Source organism: Aquarana catesbeiana, linkage group LG01 (genome assembly GCF_042186555.1).
Source record: "Aquarana catesbeiana isolate 2022-GZ linkage group LG01, ASM4218655v1, whole genome shotgun sequence".
In the NCBI taxonomy this organism is placed as follows: Eukaryota; Metazoa; Chordata; class Amphibia; order Anura; family Ranidae; genus Aquarana; species Aquarana catesbeiana.
The window spans coordinates 84970780-84990592 of record NC_133324.1 but is presented as its reverse complement, the minus strand read 5'-3'; the positions used below and the strand labels follow the sequence as shown (position 1 = coordinate 84990592).

General features: G+C 43.0%; 1 protein-coding gene across 1 annotated transcript; it reads right to left on the bottom strand.

Moving 5' to 3' along the window:
• Positions 1 to 1355: 1355 nt before the first annotated feature.
• On the bottom strand, positions 1356 to 14567 carry LOC141146619 (UDP-glucuronosyltransferase 3A1-like). Its single transcript, XM_073633446.1, has 6 exons — positions 13708 to 14567; positions 12431 to 12545; positions 10943 to 11477; positions 7847 to 8078; positions 5854 to 6073; positions 1356 to 3700 (listed from the first exon to the last, which is right to left on the bottom strand). The coding sequence occupies exons 1-6, from the start codon at positions 13835 to 13837 to the stop codon at positions 3424 to 3426; spliced, it is 1509 nt and encodes a 502-aa protein (XP_073489547.1). The 5' UTR covers positions 13838 to 14567; the 3' UTR covers positions 1356 to 3423.
• Positions 14568 to 19813: the final 5246 nt, after the last annotated feature.

Genomic DNA, 19813 nt, shown 5'->3' with positions numbered 1-19813 from the left:
AATACACCTGTAACCAGAAACCTAATTAACATGAGCTAACTAAATCATTTACCCAGACTAGGTGACTCAGAGACATGACCTTTAGGACAGACTTGCCGTCTTTTAGCTCAGAAGACACAATCAACATTATCATAACACAGGACACCTTCACACAATAGCAGGAGCTAATTACAATTAACAATACAAACAGTGATCTCCTCCCCTCCTCAGCCTAGTAGGCAACATACTATAGTAGGAGTAGACTGTTCGGCTCCTACCCAGTTCTAGAGGCCAATGTGATCAGCTCTCTCAACTAACATGTTGAGTTCAGAATCAAACAACCCAAGAATAGTCTTTACATATATTCTTGAGAGATATTGTTAATGAATATTACTGTCCCATTTGAAGTAATCCAATCATATTCTCAAGGTTCATTCTTTTCTTGGTCACCCTGCACCCAACAGTGACTCCCGTCACAGGCGGCTCAGTGTTAAAAAAGCAATTATTTATTTGCTTTTCTAACACATCTGTGTGGACTGTGAGCGCAATGCTTTGCACTCACAGTCCACCTTTTTGAAGCTTATTGGAGCCTATGACTCTAAACAGGTGCTTCAAAAAAACACCCCCCGCCGCTGGGGGGGGGAGGGGCCGGATGCCTGAATAGGGGGGTGGCAGTGGCGGCCATGGATAGATTCATGCTATGCATGAATCCATCCATTAGTCATAGAGGGGGCGGCTGGAGAGAGGGGACGGTGCCCATGCTCCCTTAATGGATGGGCCGCCCCTGTCAGTGGTGGCCCGTCCATTAGGGGTGCAGGGCACCGCCCACCCATCCATGCATTCGCCAGATGCATGGATATAAGTGGGGGGGTTTGAAGCACATGATTAGAACCAGAGGCTCTAATAGGCTTCAAAGGATGGGCTTGGGGCACAGAGCACTGCGCTTGAAATTCACCCTTTGTGTGACAATAGCGAATGAATATTCGCTATTGTAAAACTGATTCTTCTCCCGGCCAGAGACCCGTTTCCCGATTGGCCGAAAGGAGAAGCGATCTTATTGACCAAGCGGGAGGAGGAGAGAGGAGACACACGGTTGGAGGAAAAGCAGGGGAAGACCAACCGACCCACCAGCCACCACGGTGGCTCACCCGCAGTGGCTCAGCCATCCAGCCCCCCCGCCCAAGTCCCCACACCCCCCACCCCCGAATTATCAAGGAGCAGCCGCCACTGCTCAGAATAACTATATAGAGAAATGTTGTTTTTCACAGCGTAAAATATTGAGTTGTAAAGAAATATATTCATCTGTTGGGTAACAAAACAAGTTAAACCACTTCATCGAAATTATATACAGTTTCTCACAAAAGTGAGTACACCCCTCACATTTTTGTAAATATTTTATTATATCTCTTCATGTGACAAACACTGAAGAAATGACACTTTGCTACAATGTAAAGCAGTGAGTGTACAGCTTGTATAACAGTGTAAATTTGCTGTCCCCTCAAAATAACCCAACACACAGCCATTAATGTCTAAACCCCTGGCAAGAAAAGGTGAGTAAAGTGGAATTGTCCAAATTGGACCCAATTAGCCATTTTCCCTCCCTGGTGTCATGTGACTCGTTAGTGTTACAAGGTCTCAGGTGTGAATGGGGAGCCAGTGTGTTAAATTTGGTGTTATCGCTCTTACTCTCTCATACTGGTCACTGGAAGTTCAACATGGCACCTCATGGCAAAGAACTCTCTGAGGATCTGAAAAAAAGAATTGTTGCTTTACATAAAGATGGCCTACGCTATAAGAAGATTGCCAAGACCCTGAAAGCACGGTGGCCATGACCATACAGCGGTTTAACAGGACAGGTTCCACTCAGAACTGGCCTCGCCATGGTCGACCAAAGAAGTAGAGTGCACGTGCTCAGCGTCATATCCAGAGGTTGTCTTTGGGAAATGGACGTATGAGTTAGCCCGCAAACAGTTTGCTGAAGACAAGCAGACTAAGGACATGCATTACTGGAACCATGTCCTGTGGTCTGATGAGACCAAGATAAACCTATTTGGTTCAGATGGTGTCAAGCATGTGTGGTGGTAACCAGGTGAGGAGTACAAAGACAAGTGTGTCTTGCCTACAGTCAAGCATGGTGATGGGGGTGTCATGGTCTGGGGCTGCATGAGTGCTGCCGGCACTGAGGAGCTACAGTTCATTGAGGAAACCATGAATGCCAACATGTACGGTGACATACTGAAGCAGAGCATGATCCCCTCTCTTCGGGGATCTGGGCCGCAGGGCAGTATTCCAACATGATAATGACCCCAAACACACCTCCAAGACGACCACTGGCTTGCTAAAGAAGCTGAGGGTAAGGGTGATGGACTGGCCAATCAAGTCTCCAGACCTAAACACTATTGAGCATCTGTGGGGCATTCTCAAACAGAAGGTGGGGGAGCGCAAGGTCTCTAACATCCACCAGCTCCATGATGTCATAATGGAGGAATGGAAGAGGACTCCAGTGGCAACCTGTGAAGCTCTGGTAGACTCCATGCCCAAGAGGGTTAAAGCAGTGCTAGAAAATAATGATGGCCACACAAAATATTGACACTTTGGGCCCAATTTGGACATTTTCACTTAGGGGTGTACTCACTTTTGTTGCCAGCGGTTTAGACATTAATCATGTTTCTAAAATGTTAGAGAATGTTCTGGAAGATAGTGGGTGGGGCTATGTGTGGTTACCTTGAATATTTAGGGGCCTTAGCCAATCCTCAGGAGTGGGCCTGGCAAGGGAGCAAAAAAAGCCCTTCAATAGACATGAGTCATGCCAGCAGGAAGAAGGGTGGAAGATAAAGAAGCAGTGCTGAGAGGGCTGGCCCTTGAGGGACCCCTTACCGGGGAGTTTTACCTTGGGCTGGAGCTCAGGAAGCTGGCCTGAAAGGATCCCACCACAGGAGGCAGGTGAAGGGATGATATGCATAAAGCTGCTTTAAAATCTAATGGTGGCTATACACAGTACAATAAAACTGATAACGATGATTTTGATCGACCTGTGAAGGTTGTGGAAGAAAAAAAACAATTGTACGGGGTCAATCAATGGTGGTTTTTTTTTTTTTACAACCTTACATATAGATTGATCACAAGTGATTCACAAGGACACATATTAAAAGCCATAAATCAACCCTGCGTGATGTTTTTTTCCCTGCCACAACCTACTGACTTGGGTTGATTAAAACCACAACTGTCGCTCGTTGCTTGACCATTCAATCTTTGAAAGTTTTGTTGAATCGAATGTCAATCATGCAATTGTATTGTACCATGTATGGCTATCATGAGTCTTTGGATCACAGCAATGTCCCTGAGATTATTGATCAGCGGCTGCAAACTTTCACTGACACTTGAGGTATCCAGGTTTTGAGCACAATGAAATCATCTTCATTTCTGATACAATACCAAGTTTCTTTAGTTCCTCTTTAGTTTTCCAGGAGAACAACATTTCCTAATGAGAGCCCTGAATAATGTCACAATGAGGTAGATGGCCACAGTGAGAATGACAAAGAGGAACAGAATAACATCCAGCAGCCAATACTGATACCAGGGCAGTTTGTAAGAATAGGGATGAAGATGACCGCCTCCACCCGATTGGATGATGTGATCCACCCATCTCAGTAATTGCTGGTCTGGAGGAAAGGGCTGTGACCTCCTAATAGCTTGTAGCTTCATTGCTGATGTCTTGTAACTGTAAACATAAAACATAATACAATCAGGGTCAAGTACAATGCTTTTACAACTTGTTGTCTAATGTGATTTTATAACAGAATTGTAAAGCTTGGTACACACAGTTTTTTTCGTTCAACCCAGGGGACTGAATGAAAAAAAAACTGCAGAGCTTGGGAGGAGCTGCCGTACTAACAATGCGATGTTGGTACAGCAATTTCCCCCACCGAGCTTTTGTGTTCTGACTGGGGAACACCCCCCACAAGAGCACCCTGTTCAGCCATTGGCTGAGAGCGCTGATCGGATGCCAGCTTCTGTTGGACCGGCTGTCATACACACGGGCCGAATGTCAGACTTTTTTTTATTGAACCAGCCGATGCAGCCTGATATTTGGCCCATGTGTACTATGCTTTAAGGTGATCTCCGGATATGGCAGTTTTTTTTCTTGTATTTACAGTAGCTAACAAAAGCACACCCCTCACATTTTTGTTAATATTTTATTATACCTTTTCATGTAACAACACTGAAGAAATGACACTTTGCTATAATGTAAAGTATTGAGTGTACAGCTTGTATAACAGTGTAAATTTTCTGTCCCCTCAAAATAACTCAACATACAGCCATTAATGTCTAAACCCCTGGCAACAAAAGTGAGTAAAGTGGAATTGTCCAAATTGGGCCCAATTAGCCATTTTCCCTCCCCGGTGTCATGTGACTCGTTAGTGTTACAAGGTCTCAGGTGTGAATGGGGAGCAGGTGTGTTAAATTTGGTGTTATTGCTCTCACTCTCACATACTGGTCACTGGAAGCTCATCATGGTATCCTCCGTCTGAAGATCTGAAAAAAAGAATTGTTGCTCTACATAAAGATGGCCTACGCTATAAGAAGATTGCCAAGACCCTGAAACTGAGCAGCAGCACAGTGGCCAAGACCATACAGCGGTTTAACAGGACAGGTTCCACTCAGAACAAGCCTCACCATGGTCGACCAAAGAAGTAGAGTGCACGTGCTCAGTGTCATATCCAGAGGTTGTCTTTGGGAAATGGACGTATAAGTGCTGCCAGCAGAAAGCCCGCAAACATTTTGCTGAAGACAAGCAGACTAAGGACATGCATTACTAGAACCATGTCCTGTGGTCTGATGAGACCAAGATAAACTTATTTGGTTCAGATGGTGTCAAGCATGTGTGGTGGCCACCAGGTGAGGAGTACAAAGACAAGTGTGTCTTGCCTACAGTCAAGCATGGTGGTGGGGTTGTCATGGTCTGGGGCTGCATGAGTGCTGCCGGCACTGAGGAGCTACAGTTCATTGAGGGAACCATGAATGCCAACATGTACTGTGACATACTGAAGCAGAGCATGATCCTCTCTCTTTGGAGACTGGGCCGCAGGGTAGTATTCCAGCATGATAACAACCCCAAACACACCTTCAAGATGACCACTGCCTTGCTAAAGAAGCTCAGGGTAAAGGTGATGGACTGGCCAATCATGTCTCCAGACCTAAACCCTATTGAGCATCTGTGGTGCATCCTCAAACGGAAGGTGGAGGAGCACAAGGTCTCCAACATCCACCAGCACAGTGATGTCGTCATGGAGGAGTGGAAGAGGACTATAGTGATAGTGGCAACCTGTGAAGCTCTGGTGAACTCCATGCTCAATAGGGTTAAGGCAGTGCTGAAAAATAATGGTGGCCACACAAAATATTGACACTTTGGGCCCAATTTGGACATTTTCACTTAGGGGTGTACTCACTTTTGTTGCCAGCATGTTAGACAGTAATGGCTGTGTGTTGAGTTATTTTGAGGGGACAGCAAATTTACACTGTTATACAAGCTGTACACTTACTACTTTACTTTACAAAGTGTAATTTCTTCAGTGTTGTCACATGAAAAGATATAATAAAATATTTACAAAAAAGTGAGGGGTGTACTCACTTTTGTGAGATACTGTATATACCATACCTGTGGGATCCCTCTAGAAGCTGGAAATCACTGTAGTGGATATGCTACTCCAGTGATCTCCACTAGCTTCCGGGTTAAGTTCCAACCAGCTGCCCTGCTTCAGCTGTCCACAATACATTCTATGTCTGTTACAGTTATCTGATGTCTAACCTCACAGATATCAGATGTATTTTGATCAGTGCAAACCACACAGATATTACATTGCCAACAATTACCATTTATTTTCAATGATGTGTCGAATGGTGCTTGCAAAGTTGTCAGTCTTAAGTTGGTCAGGTAGAATAAAAGTTCCCATTTGTTTGGCTTTAACTCTGACCATGTTTTCTATCTGATCCCCAAACAGGGGAATCCCAAGAACAGGAACACCATGATACACAGCTTCCATCAAACCGTTCATTCCTCCATGTGTCACAAAAAGACGCAGTTTCGGGTGCCCTGAAATTGGTAAAGGCAAAACAAAACAAAAATCATTCTAAGAGAGGAGTGGCAACGATAAGTGTTGGGGAGAGGAAAGGCGCATTGGGGAGAAGAGAAGTGGGGTGGGAAAGAGAGGAGTAGGAGAGAGGGTAAGGTGAGGGAGGAGAGAAGGGGGAAGGAGTGGGATGGGGAAGGGTCACACTGATTAGTGGCCGCAGCATATTGGTATTCCAACATTCGCCTTCAACAGAATTTGATTACATGATCAAATTTGTTGAGCAGTGACAGGCACACACTGATCAAAATTCAAGTGGTCCCTACTGCACCAGATGAATGTCTATCCATCTAAGGCCAGTTTAAGTGGAGATGGATAAGGTGGGGGGATAAGGTGGGGGGATAAGGAAGAAGAAGAAGGAAGAAGAAGAAGAAGGAAGAATGAAGAAGGAAGAAGAAGAAGGAGGAAGAAGGAAGAAGGAGGAAGGAGGAAGGAGGAAGGAGGGAGGAGGGAGGAGGGAGGAGGAGATACATGTAATGAATTTAAAAGTTCATGACCACAAAGAGCCACTGATATTACTAACTAGACAACCAGACCTAAATCACAGCAATGCCTGTTAAAGATTGATTGTAATGTTGTTCAGTCAGCATAAATGCTATAGATCAGCCTTTATGAAAGGTTCCATGAAACCCTAATGTTCCTTGAACACTGAGGAGTGGTGGTCTGATCTCCTGTCTGATGGTGCCTGCATAGTTGTGGCACCAATGTCACTAGGCAGAGCCATTAGCTCTGAGCCAGCACAACCTTTCCTCTCATACTTCAAATCCCAATGATATATTTACTTGCCTGTATCGGGGCCCTTCCACTATTAAAGTGGTTGTAAACCCTCATGTTTTTTCACCTTAATGCATCCTATGCATTAAGGTGAAAAAACACCTGGCAGTGACTGGCCCCCTAGCCCCCCTGTTTTACTTACCTGAGCCCCGTATTTCCCTCGGCGAGGATGCACTGACCCTCTCTCCACAGGGTCCCGGCTCTTGATTGGATAGATTGCTAGCAGTGCAGCCATTGGCTCCCGCTGCTGTCAATCAAATCCAATGACGCGGGTGCCGGGGGGGGGGGGCGAGTCCAGCATTCGTGACTATGGACGCAAATACTGGACCCGGTAGCGCACCTGCTAAGTAACCCCCTTGTAGAGCACTTCTCCTAGGGGGTTATCTGATGGGGAGGAGCCGCCGGGGGACCACAGAAATGGACAATCAGGGCCACACTGTGCAAAGCAAGCTGCACAGAGGAGGTAAGTATGATATGTTTGTTATTTTTAAAAAATAAATAAATAAATAAATAAAAATAAAAAACGAGCCTTTATAATCACTTTAACCACGGATGTAAAGAATCAATTTTCCTGCCGACCACAAATGTAATTTCCTCACTGATCACTGACGTTGGGGATGCACTACAATTGTCACTGCCAATCATTAATATTAATTTAAATTATTATTATTGAAAATAATTTTCTTGAGTGCTGCAAGGGAGTGTTAAAAAAATTATCCACTCTGTGTGTCAAATATGCTAAATACACCATATTTCTTATTCTTTTGTTTTTATTATATCTACAAACTTGCACTCCCTGACACTTGAATATTATATCAGTAGTTCTTCCATGGCAAAAAGGTTGAGAAAGGCTCCTATAGATTCTTTTATGAAATTGTTCAGACCATTAGCATGTTTAATTGATGTCTTAATGTATCCATATATACTGTAACTTCTGCTTTAAATAATAGTACACTTTTTACCCAGTAAATCATTCTGTGGCACCCAGTCCATAATTTTCACATTGGGAGAAATTTCCACCTCTTGTGGCCAACTTGACTTCTGATACCTCCAGATCACCTTCTGCTGAATCTTAGCAAATCCACCGTTCATCTCCTTGAGGAATTCCACTAGAGGGAGTGAGGACAACATCGATCCCAAAGTCACCACAATGAATCCAGTATCTCCGGACTCGGATATAAAGTCTTCCAGTTCCTGAATATAATGAAAATACATTTCATTTGGCAGTAAGAAAATGTCTGTCTGATTTTTATCCATGAATCCTTGACACATTAAATGAATAAGATATTATTCCAGCAGACACTAAACACGCCTATATTACAAAGTCCTACAGGCTAGTAAAACACATGAGTATGTAAACCCAACATTTCATGTTCCTGATATGTGCCTGCTGTACTATGTACTTGTATGAAAACACATCTTGCTCTCTTTGTATTGCTTCCTTTGTGTAAAAACCCTGGTGTTCTTGCCAGTCCATCTGCTTTCCTGACCACAAAATTGACCACGCCAAGCAGGGGGGCACAGCCTTGGTCAGTTCTCTAGCTATGCTCTCCTCCAATGATCAGACTTGTCCTAACACACCCTTTTACTGGGAAATTCAGTGTACTGCTGTTTCTCCTTCCCTAGCTCTTATGCAGCTAAGAACAGAAGGAATATGGTCACATATAAAAAAAAGTGAAAAGAAGTTATTTATAATGTTTTTAAATCTATACATAAATGTTTTGCCTCTCATTTATATTTTAAAATGAAAGAAAACAAATGAAATAAATAGGTGAAGGGCTGACATGACATAGGAAACAGGGTACAGGGATAGTATGGGTAGGAAGATTGGTGAATTCTGAGTGGGAGGGGGCAGGAGTTAATAAAAGAAGCAGTTCCCTCCCCCCTGTTAACCAGAGCATGAGGGAAAGTTCCCGCCCACCCTCCCTTTTTTTCGTGTTTTTTGTTGTGCATGTCTGTTGTGTTGTGTGTTTCGTTTTTTCTAACAGGGCAGTGGCGATTTGGATTTTGTGGCAGTGGCAGGTGTTGGTCTTTGCGGGTGAAGGAAGATATTTTGGAAGGAAGAGTTCAGGACCTGTTGGTGGTATGAGTCCTGATGGTGGTATTCCAGCTAACGGAGGTTTAGCCGGAAATTGGTAATGGGTGCACTGCGGTAAGTGGTTGTCTCTGAACCAGCCTGTCGGCTTGAGGCCTATTAACATACTTGAAAGGTATAACAGTGTAGTATTTTATACAGATGGTTATGGAGGATCCTGCAAAGACCAATTTATATTATATACAGTATGTCTAATGAATTGCAATTTCATTCTGTTAAATAATATGTTGGTTTTCAGATTATGAACCTTGTCATATAGGTATATAAATGTATTTAGAGTAGTTGGTGTTAAGTGTGTGTCCGTTGGAGCATAATAAAGCAATCCAGAATACCTTCAACACCCCACCCCTAAACCCAGCCATAGATGGTTTTATTTCAATTTCTTCAGCCATAGGTGATGATGGAAGAATCCCTATAGCTATTGTGTTCCCCCGGTGGGGGGAGCCGTCCCAAGCCGGGAAAACACACAGTGATTATTGCTAGCGGCAATAGCTGCTATAATAATATTATAATAATAATATTATTATAATAATATAATATAATAATATATTAATAATAATAATTGCATGAAAAATTGGACAGACTGGTTGTACCCAAGCTGATTGATCTGCAATCAGCTTGCCCATACATGGTTTAATCTCCACTGGTTCCTGCTGAACTGGCTAAGATTCAAACAATCTATGGCTGGCTTTAAACCCTTTCAATTAGGCATATTAATTCTGTAATGCACTCTTCAGGGACTAGGAACGATAATTGCATTTGCAGTCCCCAGCACTCACTTGACATTGAAACTACCAAAGATGCTGAGAACCATTTTTTGTAAGTGCTGGTGACCCTTGCAAACATTGGATTGGACCTAAGTATTTTTCCACTTTTAATCCAGTTTATTTTACTGTTGCTTAATGATATATAAAAACATTAAGCTGAATTTCTGAATGCTCCATTTAGAAATGAAAAAACGTTGCCTTTGAAAGTTACCATAGTGTAAATTGTTACGCACCTATCTGGGCATGGCAGCAAGGTCAGAAACGTAAGAAATGGCCCCCACTGGGGTAGATAGGGTAACTAATCCTACGTGAATTCCTATTTATGGATTTTCTTTGCCTGTGCCATTTAACAAAATGTCAGTTTGTTTTTAGTAGCTTCTCTCCTCTCATTTCTTTTTGTGGCATGTGTTATTAAGTTGTACTCATAGAGGTAATTTCTTAAGAAAGTGTCAGCTATCTGTGCTCTGTACCACATTGTTTTAATACTCAATAAAAACTTTTGAATGTAAAAAAAAAGAAAGAAAAGACAGATGTTAGATAGCAGGTTTTTGCACAAAGGATTAACTGCACCAATACATTTACACTGTCATATAGCTAAACAAATTCTCTGCTTTCAAAGGGTGATCTGTGATTAGTAACAACAGTTGTGAAGTCACCTCCTATGCATTTGACTTCAGCTGTTCTTGATTGGAATTTCTGCAGGGGGTATAGAACTTCTGCAGGGGGTATAGAATCAGTGTCAAAAGCCACCTCTGCAATCCTTAAAGAGGTAGTTAAGTCCGCTCCCGAGCCTCGCTCCTGTGAATGAAATTCAGCTCATCCCTGCCCCCCCACATTCTACTCATTGGATCACTGGCTGTGATTGACTGCAGCAGGTTCCAATGGCTCCTGCTGCTGTGTGAGCCAATGAGAAGAGAGAGACCTGGGAGAGCTGAGGCTCTCACGCACATTGCTGGATCGAGATGGGCTTTAGAGTTTGAAGAAAATAAAAAAACCTTTTTTTCTAGTAAAATGAAGAAATGCTAGAACCTCTCCCAAGGTTTTTTGCTGTCTGCCTTTCTGTTCCCTTTATTTCTAATCCTAGTGGTGGATCACTGTCTCCAAACTAATAAAAAAATAAAAGAGTTGGCTTGAGTTGGACTTTAATTTCCTTTTAGTTTGTTTTATTAAAACAAAGGTCATTCAGTCATACTCACTTGTGATAATGGTTTTACAGGTTTGGCCAATAATCCCCCAATGTACTGAACGTGAGGCAGAAGTGGACGAGGAAACTCAAGAGTGAAGTCTACATTGTACAGCCAGAGCTCAGCTTTCAAATGAAGATTGGCTATAGTTGGTCTAGATTCAGCAGGAAAATGTTCTTCGATGACACCATCAAAAAGTGAGTCCATCTTTGTCTGGAATACTAATGAAGCCAAAAACACCAACATGTTCTTTAAACGTCCAAAGAAATCCATCTGGTCGGTGAGCTGTGTCTGGAACAATGGAATGTAGGACAAAGGACTCGGGATTCCTACACGGTAAGCATTGGCCATAAACGTAGGGAAGAAAGCAACAAATGGGAGTCCCAGCTTCTCACAGACCAACATTGTGCAGGGGTCAAATGCATCTACAACTGCAATGTCATAATGTTCCTCCTTCAAGAAGTTCATGATTTCTGACTGGTGTAATGTCAAGTTGCACTGGTAGGACATTTTGTTCATTAATGTCAGGACGGTCCACATTTCACTTCTGAAAGGAAAATTAGACAATTATGGGAATATTATGATAATGCATCATCCAGGTTGCGTTTCAGGAGGGCTCATTAAAGACTTCTTGTATTGTTGAGAATGTGACACAACCAAAGGTAGGAACCAGCACATTGAGGTGACATACTCAATCTATAGATGCTGTAATGCTGTTATTCAAAAAACTTGAACACTACAAATATGGAGAGTCTCAAGGTGGATTTAGCCTGTGTTCTGTTAGAGAAAGAGGTGTCCACATATGCACTTCAATAGGGACCACCAAGACAACATTTATATAGTTGGTACAGTATTATACAGTCTATAGGTGGAGTTAACCTGTCATTGGTATTACATGTATGTCCACATGCAGATTTCTACAAGGACCACCAAGACCTTATATGCATACCTTAGATGTCACCCAAATTATCAGGAGCTCATTATGCAGGTGACGAAAGCAGAGAAAGATACAAAATGGTCCACGCACTCAAATAGAAATTCAAATTATAAAGTCTTCGTACCACGTGTAAAAGCAAAAGTCCATCCACCGTGAAGGAGTATGAAGAGCACCACCACAGGATCAAATGGAAGAAAGATTGATGTCTAATTTACAATCTCAGAAGTGTAGGCAGACAGTTAACTAAACAGGATGACACCTTGAAGATCTTTTAAGTTGAGGTTTAACCCAAAATTGTGCAGATTTTAAAAACAGTGAATATTGAGATAGTGGATTATAATATTAACCACTCCAGCAACACACATGTGGATGGAATGGTTAATGGAATATAATGCAAGAAAGATGGAATTACCAACAGACAGAAAAACTAGATTATTGGGGGTGGGGGGGATTTTGGGGAGTTGGGTCAGAATACTAAGAGGCAAATTGAAACAGCAATTCACAGTGAACATATATTGTGGCACGTAAAGAGCAGGGGTCTTTCACTATCGCATTTACTATACCTGCCCTGTAGAAATGCCTTCTGGATTTTTAGAAGTGTATCCATAAATTCTTGAAGAAATTTCTCATCTAAGGAAAAAGTGGTCACTGGATATGGACTTGTTGGCTGCTTGTAACCTGAACATCAAAAACAGAGCACAGTTTTTAGTAGTGTGTACCGTGGCATTGCAACTAATTTCATGGTGGTTTCTGTAGGCCAATACCACTCATATAATAATCTTCAGACTAGTTTGAGTAAGTGGTGGCCAGTTATGGAGGCACTGTTGGAGAATTGGACAGATGCCTGCATGTTTTTCACATTTGTGAGTATTTTATCCCAGTTACAGCTCTAATAAAAGTTATTAGCAGAGAGCATATGGTTTGCCTTTGTTTTATTTGGCCACACATGACTGAATGAGGTCCCAGGAGGAGGTCTGAGCTGTCTAGGAGCACTGTGATGAGGATTCATTGTTCCGGAAAAATCCTGAGAGATGTTAGACTAAGCGTGTGTGACTCTGCAGTGGGGGTCTACATAGTGAGAACCCGGGAGGATGTCTGTCTTGTCCAGGAACACCAGGAGGAGGAGTTGTTTTCCCAAGGAATCCTGAGAGATATAATCACAGGTGTTGTGACTCTGTAGTGTGGTCAACTTTTGGAGGTGAGCAGGCATTCCAGCTTGGAGGTGGTGGTCACTAAAGTCACTGGAAATGTATGAACACTCACTGAAAGTTGCACAACGGTGGAATTTTGTTATATTTGGACTTGTTTTATTTGTATGTGTTTATAGTTGCACTACACTACCTTCTGGTCTGAGGCCTGCCGAGGTGTCTGTTCAGTGACCACAGGGGTACGAGAACACACATTATTCAGATAAACATAAAACTGCGGCATGCAGTTCCACTGTGCTTAGGGTTGCCACCTCATCCCTTTAAACCCGAACACGTATGAATTACACAGGTTCTGATGCTAAATTAATTCAGATAAGGCACCAAGTTAGTTTACTTACCACCTTAATCAGCCACAGAACCTGTGTAGTTAATATGTGTTCAGTTTTAAAGGGATGAGGCGGCAACCCTAACTGTGCTGCCAACATCCAGTTCTACAATTAGTATAGACAGCAATCAAATATTGAAAGAGGTTAAAAACCTTCCACATTCTACAGAAAACTAAATTAAAAAGTTTTGGCTAAAGTTGGATGTTATATAAAACTTTTAACATCTAGTTTGCACAACGCTAAACATATATCCAACTTCATCTGTAAATATCATCAGAGATCTTGTTAATTTTATTGTACAATCACCTGGAGGCATTTGGTTTGAGTACTGCAGGAACATTCTCACTTCATGCCCATTGTTTTGGAGGGTCCGGGAGATCTCATCCATCAGGAGGTAATGACTTCCACCTGAAAACACCGAATATGAAGCCGACATCACAGGACCACCACTGGGGAATCTCACAATGCGGAAAACAATGCAAACTTGATTAAAATTCTTCTACTGAGAAAAATATAGTGTTGTCATTACTGAGTATAATCCAAATTAGAAGCTGCACTCCTTGCTGTGCTTGACCTTTAAATGATTGGTGGGTGTTCAAAATGACTGCACCATGCCACAACCAAACTGAAAGATACAAAGTCACCGACACTCCAAATAAATGCATATCACATTTTTTTTTGTGATGATGTGGTGACATAAATCAAAGAATTACAATGTTTCAGGGCCTTGCGGGGTCACCGTGTTACCTTGAGGATGGGACATGGGAGGCTCTGAAACTTTGGTATTCTGTATGTTTTTGTCACTCTGTCTTCACAATAAACATGTGAAACACACTTGTTTGCAGTGCTGGTGACTTCATATTTTGCTGTTACATAACTCTCTTCCCAAAAAATACTATTTGCCTGGTCTAACTGCTGATCAAGTGTCTTCAGTACTTAGAGTCACATACTAGTGCAACTATAAACCCATTCCATCAGTGTGCCAGGAAAGGCAGTCAGTACACTCCACTTCATTGTACAGAACATTGCAGGCAGTGCCAGGACCAGGTTATCTAGAGCCCATGGCGAACATGCCAAACTGCACCTCCCCCCCCAAGATGTATGAGCATTTTGTGTCAGCAATAATCACCCCACAAAAACACTGAGCACTAATCTGCATGCTTACCCAAACAAAAATCCCCCTCCTCCCACTACAAATCTGCCCCCCTGCTGAAAAACCCCTTCTCAGCACAAATATTTGCCCCCTCCCCCATTCACCAAATCCCCCTTAGCTCAAATGCCCCTCCGAAAAAAATCACCCCTCCTAGCACAAATCCTCCACCCCTCAAATGTCCCCTCCTAGTACACATCTTCTCCCTCTACTTCAAATCCTCCCCTCCCAGCACAAATAATCCCCCCAAATCCCCCCTCCTAGCACTGATCCTCTTCCTTCCTCAATCCCCACATCCAACACAAATTCCACAAAATCATCACTCTTAGCACCCACCCCCCCTCCAAATTCCCCCTTCTAGAACAAATACCAATTGCCGCCCCCAAATTCCCCCTTCCAACACAAATCCCCTCCTCCCAATCTCCTTGTGGCACCCTTTCACCTCATATTATACCACAGTGCACAGGGCATCTTCCCCTTCTGCCCACCCCTTGTCCCACCACAAAGTATACACCGCTCAGGCAATCAGTAGGTGATTGACTGCTGCAGGTGCTCACCCTGGCTTGCCACCAAAGAAAGCAATAGAGAAAAGGAAAATGGTAGCACACCACAGTGAAGTCAAAATCTTGAAGGTTCTTTATTGTTGTCAAGCCAAACAGATACACAGGACCATGGTTGATGCGTTTCACATGAATCACTTGTATTGATATGGGTTACACAAGTTTTTTTTTTTGTTTTGTGGGAGTTTTTTTGTTTTTTTGTCTCCCTTTGTGACAGTTCGCCCATATGCACCATTGTATGGCAGTCTATCACATGGAGTTGAGTACATGTATTGTAGAAGTTTATGATTTATATATATTTTTTGATTATTCACTCTTACATTTACCATTGGTAATAGTTTTCCTTTTTCTTTCTCATTTTTTTCTTTCTTTTTTTTTTTTTGTTTCATTATTGCTAGTTTATATGTTAATGATTTTAATCACTTGTGTCCATTTGTTATGCACTGCCCAGTTAATTGCCTTGGCAATTGTGGGTGCACTTCCTATTGGCTGCACACATAAATAGCTGAAGTCTGGGTTATATCTTTGTTAAGAGGAAGCACGAGTGATTCGTGTGAAACGCGTCAACCATGTTCCTGTGTATCTTTCTGTCTTGGCAATAATAAAGAACCTTCAAGATTTTGACTTCACTGTGGTGTGCTACCATTTTCCTTTTCTCTATTTTACGCCTTGTCCCGGCCTTGATTGCAGAACATTACACTCAACACACTATCAGAATGTTTATACTGAAATATTAAACAGTATTATAATAATGCAAATAAGCAAGGATCTTTGAATTAAGGAGATTCCGGCATATTTCCACAAATCAACAAAGTAACTTGAATTAATGTATCTGTGCTAATTTGAAGACAGAAAGAATACACTATCACATGGTGTCACTTAAATTGCTTTAATATTTGTTTCACGGTAATATTGTGACATTAGCGCCACTATTTTTTCATTAAAATATGTTTACACTTTATCACTATTTCAAGCAGCTCTAGTAGAGTGTTTTTGCATGAGCGCAGTGGTGGGACATCAAGCATAGGTACGTGAGACTTGCTGACCAACAGTTGGATAAAAAATGTAATTTAACCGGCTGAGTCAAGGAGAGCTATTATATAAACCACTTCCACTAGCACAGGGAAATAAACTTGCCAGGGATTCCAGTAGTTTTGATTGACGAGGCAGGTCTAGTCAACATAACTTGTTTCATTCTTCCGCAGTGCTCAAAGCAGGGTTTTCTGACAATGTTTTGGAGACTGATGGATGTCTCTCTCCTGATCAGCGTGTACAGAAACAGGCATTCCCTGTTGTCTCTTTGGGGTGTCAGATGAGGTCCTACTTAAGAGCACAGGCCTATCCAGCTCTCTTGTATCATACCATGATCTGACACTGGCTGAGTTAGTCAAGCATCTGGCCAACTCCGGGGAATTTCCCTGTCTCCTCTCTGCCAGTGCTATTCCCCTTTTGGAAGACTTGGGCATTCAAGTTAGTATTGGCCTACACCTCCACAATTGTAGCAAATCACCAAGATCACCAAATCTGCCGAACGCTCGGGAGGAGTAGCTTGCCTTATCTTCCCAAATTGCTCACTGATCCTCTCTGACAGCAGAGTTTCAATTTCCTTCAATTGGGACACTGCCACCTTCAGTGTAGCTACTTCTGAGTTAACCTCCACAGTGCTGGCTGTCTTGTACGTCTCCAGATCAGTTTGCCTCACCTGAGCCAGGTGATTTTGCAATGTCAGATCAGAAGGCGCTTGGTGAGGGGTCTTTCCCAGCAGCCCAACACCTGGCTTATGCACTGACTTGTCGTCATCCTCCAAGAAATACTCTCCTGCCGGAGCAAAGCGTAGGAGGACTTCCTCTTTGAGCATTTACTTTGTCCTGGTGTTTTTTCTCTTCCGTCAGAGCCCTTTCCTCCCTGACTACCCTCATCAACTCTGGAAAGGTAGAAGCATTTTTGGAGCCCTTCAGGAGAAACATTAATACAATAGGATGGTTTGAATGGGCTCCCTGTAAGATTTGACGAGCTGAACTCTGTCAGTGTCTCGTGGCTCTATCCCTTTCTCCTGGATGATCTGGTGTAGAATCTTGTCCAGACTATTTAGTTGGACAACTTCTATCCTCTGTACTGATAAATGTGTTCAAACTTGTACATTAGGTCAGAAAGTTTCTCGAATATCCCAAACATAGCCTATAATGCCTCAATGTTGTATGAGGTTATACAGTTCTGTTTTCCCAACTTTAAGTTGCGAATTGCCTCTGCAGCTAGTGCCCTCAGACTCTCATTGATTCTATGTTCCTTTAGCGCCTCGGGATATCCTATTCCTCTAATGCTTGAGAGGCTTGATCCATCCATGTTTCAAAGTCCTCTTATCCTGATGGGACAGGGACTTCCTTTTGTAGGCTGCTGTATATGTAAAAAAAAATTTGAATTTTTTACCTGCAAAATAATGCAAATATATATATTTTTTTAAAGGTGAACTTTTTCCTTTAAGAAGAAATGGTCAGGAGATGTCTGAGGAGACTGGGCAGCATCTATTGGCATATAATTATTTTTAGACTCAATTGTAACCAGCTAAATCTGGTCAAGATCATCTTATGACATGGGCAACTTGAGAAATGATTGGGATTAGGGCACAGAGCATATAAGATCCATGCCACTTACTAAGGATCCTTGAATCGGAACTAAGCAGAGGTAGGCGATTACCTCCAAAGAACCCTTGTCATCTCTGTATCACTCCCAGCTCTGGTCCAAACACTAAGATAACTCTTGCACACAAGGTGGCAGCTGAGCTCTGGGAAGATGCGTGTTCCTACCACACTGACTTTTTATGCTAAATGTGGGCAGCTACTGCATGACAAGATTGGTGATCCCCTGCCCACGACCTAGCTTTTTTCTGTCAGTGACGGCGGTAATGGAAACTCTGCTCTTGGTATCATCTCATTGCCACTCACCCCCTTCCCCCATCCCCCCACTGGTTTTACCTCTATTTTTTGGGGGGGGGGGACAGAGGGGACATGGACTCGCCAGTTTGCTATTACAGATCATACGCTGACAACACAGAAACTCTTACAGAATATCACTTTCATAGGCACGAGGGATAGGGGCCAAGCATAGCTCATCAAGCTGGTATTCTGCCTGTTCCTGGTTTAATGTTATGTAGTCTATTATTCCCGTATATGACACGGTAACTGTTCTAAGGTCGCCCTGAGGGTGGTGAACTCTAACCCTTACATCCAGGATGGACTATGGATGTGGAGAAAGAAGCCACAGAAATCCCAGAGTAAGGGGAGGCCCTTACCCTGTCCACACTGGCCCTTACAGGCTATAGAGGCTCTCTTGCAATGAGGAGGTGTAGGGCTCTATATCCTCCTTAATGACAGTTTTTGCAGGGATTCCAATATAGCCTGGATGTTTGCTGGTTTTCGGGGCCCCTAACCCTTGGACCCATCATGGTTTTGGATGGTCCAGGGTTCGGGGGCTCTGACATTTCTATTTGGCCAATATGGAGGCAGTCTAATTGTTTAAATGTTAAAATGTTAATATGATAAAATGTCATTTGCTTGGACTGTTACTCGTTATTTCAACTCTGTTCAACAAGTGGCCCTATACTATAAGGCAATATGTTACTATAGGGCGTTACTCCTGACCCGTCAAGGCTCCCTAGGTTGCTGGAGGGGAGAGAGGCTGGTGTGGGCCCTTCTCACCTATTGTGGGAGGGTTTGCGCAGTATCACTTCACCCAGCAAAGCCGAGGTCTCTCACAAACCTTTAGGCACGCTTGCTTGGGTTCCTGGATGGTAGGAAGTGTGCATATTTTTGTGTAGGTGCTAGGTTTCTTCCTCACCTCAAGGAGGCAGGTATCCCCCTTGAAACCAGCCAGAATAGCCTTACGTTATTTTTGTTTTCCACCTCTTCCCATGTTAGGTAACCCAGCTGGACTGGTATTACCTCCGGTATTTCTATTGCGATACCCACCTAGGGGGTAGTTCGCTTGTTCAAGGGTTAAGCCTCTCTTGGGTTACTGGTAAGCTCTGAGTGATCTCCTGGAGTGGGCTTAACCTTGACTTTGGTTCTTTCTTTCTCATTAACTCCCCTCTTCCTCTTTTTCTTTTTTCTCTTTCTACCCCCCTTTTCTTTTGTTTGTTTTTCTCCCCTGGTCCTCTGTTCTCTACCCCCCTTCCCTTTTCTCTTCTAGGCCCCCCCCTGAAAGTTTGGGGGTGGCACTGATAAGCATTTCTGATCACTTAATCATGCCTTCTGCGGTGCAATCATCGACTCCTCTATCTCTCAAGGTCTATTCTTTGAACTCTAAAGGCCTTAACATTCCAGAGAAGCGGAGCAGTATTCTTGCTGAGGCATACCGCCACAGAGCTCGTGATATTTCTGCAAGAAACCCATTTCAATTCAGACTCCATTCCTCGCTTATCCAATTGCCGATTCCCGGAGGTATATCATGCGACTTCTCCTGACTCCAAAACGAAAGGGGTCTCCATAGCACTTGCTAAATCCTTCCCATTCTGCCTTACGGACCAAGTCCTTGACCCAGAGGGCAGATTCATCCTTATAAAAGGGACTTGGAAAAATAGACCAGTGACTTTGGCGAACATCTATTGCCCCAATTCTAGACAGGTAACCTTACTAAAAGAGGTTCTTTTACAGCTCACCACGTTTCAGACGGGCATTTTGATACTGGGGAGGGACTTCAACATGGC